We start from the raw sequence: 6,000 nt of genomic DNA, 5'->3' as shown, positions 1-6,000 counted from the left end.
AACACACCCATAATTTTAGAGAATTAGTACACATCTTTTGTGTGTTTGGAGCTGCACAAGGCATAGTTTTTGCACCCTCAAGATACCAAAGACACTCCAACACAGGCCTAAATCAAGCTGTGCCCGCAATTGGCTGGTGCACTACAGATACCTAATAGATATCTTTTTCTTGTGTCTTGTTCTACACAAGGTCATTGACTTTACTAAAGAACCATTGAAGAATCCATTTTTAACTGTGTACCATTGCTGTCCAATGAAAAACATGTATTTCAAAAGCAGCAACTTTACAGAAGAGAGACAAAAAACCTTGTTAACTTTACAGTAAATTCTCCAGTGTAAAGACAACATGGTTGATGTTCAATTTTACACTCTCTGTGTTAATTTAACACTAACAGTGTTGATTTACCACTGTGTTGTAATTAAGTTCAGGTCATTTTGGACAATTTTTATTGGTCCATTAATGAAGAAATATTGACACACTCTAAGGGAGTGTTTGTGCAAATTATGTAGTAAAGTAAAAATGGACTAAAAATGGAGATACTTGTTTTTGATTGGACAGAGACAGTCTTGTGTGAGCAGTTTCAGTGATAAGACAGGGTCTCTGGGTGCTTGTTGTGAGGTTCGGTGAACGGCAGTCATGTCTTTCCACGTTTCTCTACAGATAAGCTTCCCGCTTCAGCTCACCGTGTCACGCGGCCTCGGCGGGACGGTCTCTTTGATGTAGAGGCGCGCGCTCGCTCACGCGCAGACAGACAGGCGCGCGCGAGAGCATCTCGTAGCAGGCGCGAGTTCAGGCTGCCTGCAGCAGCAGCAGCACAGTGACAGCGAGCCGAGCATCATCCTGTGGACGCGGCGGGGAGAGGCTCGTGCCCGCCTTCAGTCCGCCGGATCAGGCGCTCGGTGGCGCGTGCGGTGTGAAGGCGCGAGCCGCGGGGAGAGCGGGGCTGGAGGAGGTGTTAACATGGACCGGGGGGACACGGAGTCTGAGCGGGGCTGGAGCAGAACAGAGAGGTAGGACACACTGACTGACACTCGCTGACAGAGGCTCACAGACCCCCCTCCTCTCTTACAGTGATGCTGCTCCTCTTTCGGTAGAGAACAGAGGGAGAGAGTGGAGACACCCCGCCGCGCTGACTGTAGACTAGAGCCGCTGATTCGGCGGTTTAAACGCTGAGGTTTATTAGTGTTAGTCTCAGCTCTGCTCTGCTCTGCTGTGTGAAAGTTCACCTGTCAGAGAGCCCGGGCTCTCCTCACACTGAGGCTGTAAACACTCACCGGGCTCTCCTCACACTCCACACAGCTCTAGTGACCTATAGGTACCAGGGTAGGATCTTATGGGCATCAGAGCTCAAACATAATAAAACAAACGCAACAAAATTACTTACATACAACTAAATACAACCATAACAACATTACATTACTAATAGACTATTCGTTTAAACGAGCAAACCAGAAATAAACAAATATACATCCTGTTTACTCTGTTCTTATGTTTTATAAACCACTGGCATCTCTGGGGTTATACAGTACCAGTCAAACGTTTGGACTCATCACTATTATACTACTATTAATTGTGCAGATTCGGGGTGGGCAAAATGGCCCTAAAGTAAGATCATGAAAATGAATTTCTTTAAATTTATTTCAAGAATGTTCTACTGTATATACATATTACCATCAGTGTGTAGTCTTGCGTTGCTACCTTTCATTGGGTATCCCATTACATTTTATTCAATTGTTGTTTGCCTAGCCAACGTGTTGTAGGCTATAAGAGCAAATTATCATCTTGGCAATGCACTGAAAACTGCAATGAAAAAAAAAACACTGGCAGGACATAGATTTTATCCTGTTTTAGGAACCAAAAACACAAGCTAACCTCCCCTGAATAATAATTCAATCATAAATAGACTAATAATTTGACTAATCTTCTAATTTATCAGTGTTAGCGTAACAATTAATGGAGTTAAACAAATACAAATGTGAGTTAAAAATAAACTCTGGTGTTAAATGTTTAACTAATTTGAAAGTGTTTATTTAACTTCAAAGAGTGTGAAGCTGTATAAACCATGGGATAGAGTTGAAATCAACTCTGTAGGAGCTAATTCTGTAGGAGTTAAGTGTATACATATAAAGTGCAAACAAATAATTTTAAATAAATACAGCAAAACTACTTTCAAAACTGATTTTAAGAATATCACAATATCAGGGTATGGAGTTATTTTTACTGTGTCAATTTGTTTTTTTTTTCAATACTATTGCATAATATGATATTGCACACCTGCAGTGCAGATGTAAATAAACTGAACGTATTAAGCTATTTGCACTTGTACTTGCACCTATTGCTAACACACAGCTTGCCCAGTCCCTCATAGGAAAGTACTGCCCAAAAAAGGATTTTTAAAAGCAGAAACACATGAACCTGCACCATTCCTAATGCCAATTCTGGGGAAGAGGGGTATAAAGCCCCCAGCACTGAGCTGCGGAGCAGTGGAACTGTGTTCTCTGGAATGATAGTGCTCCATGAGGTGGAATGTTAAAAAATCCAACATCTTGACCTCTCCAGAATCAAGCAGAAAATCTTCCCTGGACAGCAGAGAGAATTAGTCAAAAAACAAACTAACTTAATACAACTGTTGATTGTGGAATAAGAGATTGAGCAGGTGTCCAATGCTGGATGTATATGGATGTTATAGGGATATGTGGAGAGTGTAGATTGAAGCTCACTGAGGATCCTGGTAGGTTGAAATTCTCATAATCAAAATACAGATTTTGGCTTTATACTAGCATTACTATTATGTCTCTAAATAAACAGCTTTACGTGTATGTAAAACAGAAGTGCATTACATATTTGTTGTGTATCCTACCAGTATCAGATGATTATGCAGCTTTGCCATGCAAGTCATGCTGTAAAGAGAAGACTATGATTATTAAAATTGTGTTGTATTTAAAAGGATATAGCTGATTGGTTATCCTGTACTATTATCATTATTCATTGACATTTAAATTTAAATTATCTTAAAATGACAATAATAACATTTATTGCAATAATGTCTGAGATGGTATATCGTCCACAAAAAATGCTATTGTGACAGGCCTAGTGTAAACTGATGTAACAATGTATTTTATCAGCCAACAAATGTGTTCAGCTGTGTAATGGTATATATGAGTAGTGGTATCCTGTGGTTTGTATAGATGAGGTGGTGCTTTATGTAATTTGAAGAAGTACAAGCACAAGCCTTCATCCTAATAATGCAGGTTGCTTTGGGTAATATTTGACTACTGGGTGGGCTTTGCAAATGGTAAATTAGTGATAGAAAGATCTATTAGGTTTATTTATTTGATATCTTCAGTCTTCACTCTATTCAGATCTGGTCAAAGGAACAATCACACTTCTCTGGGTCTTCGTTTTAGAAACTGTCCTTCACGCTTTAGCTCATTGAGGAAATGGGCCTTGTGCTTTTTTGCCTCATTAGTTGAGAGTTTTGCTTGGCTCTGCCTTGTTTGTCTTTGTTTGGGTGTTTTTTTTTGTCAGGATCAAGTACCTTTCTGCTCTCACACTTCTAGTATCTTTAATTAAGCTCTTGTTATTGTGAGATTGTATCTGTTTCCAATTGTTGCAGACGGATGCGGAGCGCCACACGCACGTTGTAAGAGTTAAGGAGTCTCATTAACAGCTTGTAAAAATGTGACAGAGTTAATTAGGGAGTACATCTCCTCACCCCCTCACCCCCCACCACCCTCCACTCCTCACATACAAATGAAGGACAGGTCCTGTTTCTAATCAGGCTGTCCTTTAGTGAAGAAAGAATTGCCTGGCTTTCATTCTTCACAGATGGCAGCCCAGCGCTCACAGTCGTATTATCTCAGTATGTAGATACAGTATATGCCACAGATACATGCGGGGTTGCACTCATCACATAGCGGGCAGAACTGTTCCACCTGCACTGGGATGCAAAAGCATTGTTTTCTCACTTTCCGCTGAGTTCTGACTGCCTCATTCACCAGCACCGGCAAAGACTCCTGTCTTTCATTAAGTCTGCTTCACAGTTCCATCTGTGTTGTGGTGCAACAAATCACTGATGACAGTTCGCTTAAATTTGCCTGATTCAATGCTGCCTAAAATGTAGAGAGGGGAGTGAATACTGATATGATCTTGTTCCATTATATGGACTCTGTCAGACCAAGCATACCATGATAAGCTCAGAGCCAATAAATCACTCGCAGACTTATCTGAAGACAATTTTACACAACTACTACAGTAAAGGTTTTAATTTAGGCCTCCCTTTTCACCTTTTATGTGGATATATTGGATAACAATTCATATTAATATAAAAAATTATTCTACATAGTTATGGTTTATGTTATGGTTAATCGTTTGGCTTAAATTAATATGAAATACATACATATACACACACGCACATAATACATACACATAATGACACAGTTATGAGTGATATCAAAGCAGTAATCACTGTTTATATGTGTTAACTGCTTTACTGTTATAATGTACATTTCAGAAAATAATGTAGTTTTTGTGGAGGTTTTTAATCAGGGTTCATGCACGTTTTAGCCAGTAAATTTCCATGATTTTTTCATGACTTTTTCATGCTTTTAAGGCAAATTAACATGACCTTACGATTTTTAAAACATCAGGGCAGACATGGACAATAAAAAAAAAAAAAAAAAATATATATATATATATATATATATATATATATATATATATATATATATATATATATATATATATATATATATATATATATATATATATTTAAAATAGATTATAATAGGTCTAAAAAGAATCTGATAAAAATGTTGACACACATTTTTTATTTTTTAATAAAATGTGTGTCAGATCCTGACAGCTTTAATGTGTAGGGCTTAATTACTGAATTAACTCTGAGCTGATCCATTTTTTTTTTTTAGCTCAAAATAGATTTTCTCTGTTGATAAATGGAAACACAAAAACTTGTAGACTACATTTTCACAACTTTTCCAAAACTTTCTTTGTACTTATATATTTTCGAAAATCCAGGCCTGCATATGACTTACATTATCAACATCAAGTTCCCCCATGTTTCTATTTATTACCTCACTGAAACTCATTAACACTATCATTAGCATCATCATTACCATTAACAAACAAGTTCTTTGAACACTCTGAAAGTCTCAAATTACACACAAAATTACAATTCCCATTTAAACACTGTTGCAGATATCCACACTTATATTATTTAATTGTTATTTAGTTATTTTTGTTGTTATTGCTATCAGTATTCTTCACGTCATTAACTTGTATTTTGCAATACACTTACTGGTTTATAGCAGAAATAGTTTGGAATAAATCTGAGGTCAAAATGTTTCATATATAGCTGGTATTCCAGGCCCAGACTAAGCTAAGGCTTAGACTAAATAAGAGTTTCACTGGTGCAGTACCGTTAGCCTTCAGGTTATTAAAGGGCACTGCTTTACCTGGATGCAGCAGTGCAGAGAACCTGTTCTGACTCAAGGTTTTCTGTCAGTTAAATGTCCAGCAGCTGTGTCTGAGCAGCTGTTCAAACACTGAGGCTCGGATGGTGTGTTGGGAGCGCAGGGCCGTCGCCTCTGTAATTACAGGGTCATGGTAGCTCCTGGATTTCATGCACACGTGTGCACTGCCATAAAAAGACTGCCCTCAAAAGATATTCTAAACCAAGCTCTTACAAAGCACTTTACCTGTCTTTTCACTATCCCACAAGTCCCAGAGTATTCATCTTCAGCTTTATTAGAGAAACAGTACATCTGACTTCAGATCAGTGTAAAAGAGTGACTCCAATCAGCATCATTCTGCTCATAGGTCTGGAGGTACTTTCATAATATTAAGAACCTTGTTTTATTGTATTTCTACTAAGCAATGATCTATCTATGTATGTATCTATCTGTCTGTCTATCTACTGTCAAACTTCCTATCTATTGTATTGAAATATATATATATCTTAAAGGGAAAGTCGAAACATTCTA

The 6,000-nt window shown here is 38.0% G+C and overlaps 1 protein-coding gene across 1 annotated transcript in view; it reads left to right on the top strand.

Annotated features, from left to right (window-relative positions):
* The first annotated feature begins 749 nt into the window (after positions 1-749).
* The window catches only part of pde4dip (phosphodiesterase 4D interacting protein), a 116,036-nt gene continuing 110,785 nt past the window's right edge, over positions 750-6,000 (top strand). The window contains exon 1 of the mRNA XM_022686515.2: positions 750-1,011. Within this exon, the coding sequence (XP_022542236.2) occupies positions 962-1,011 (50 nt within the window). The 5' untranslated portion in view covers positions 750-961. The remainder of the gene's footprint in view (positions 1,012-6,000) is intronic.

The sequence above is a fragment of the Astyanax mexicanus genome, chromosome 1 (genome assembly GCF_023375975.1).
Source record: "Astyanax mexicanus isolate ESR-SI-001 chromosome 1, AstMex3_surface, whole genome shotgun sequence".
Taxonomy (NCBI): domain Eukaryota; kingdom Metazoa; phylum Chordata; class Actinopteri; order Characiformes; family Acestrorhamphidae; genus Astyanax; species Astyanax mexicanus.
Note: the sequence above shows the minus strand (reverse complement) of the source record. Positions and strands in the feature narration are given on the sequence as shown.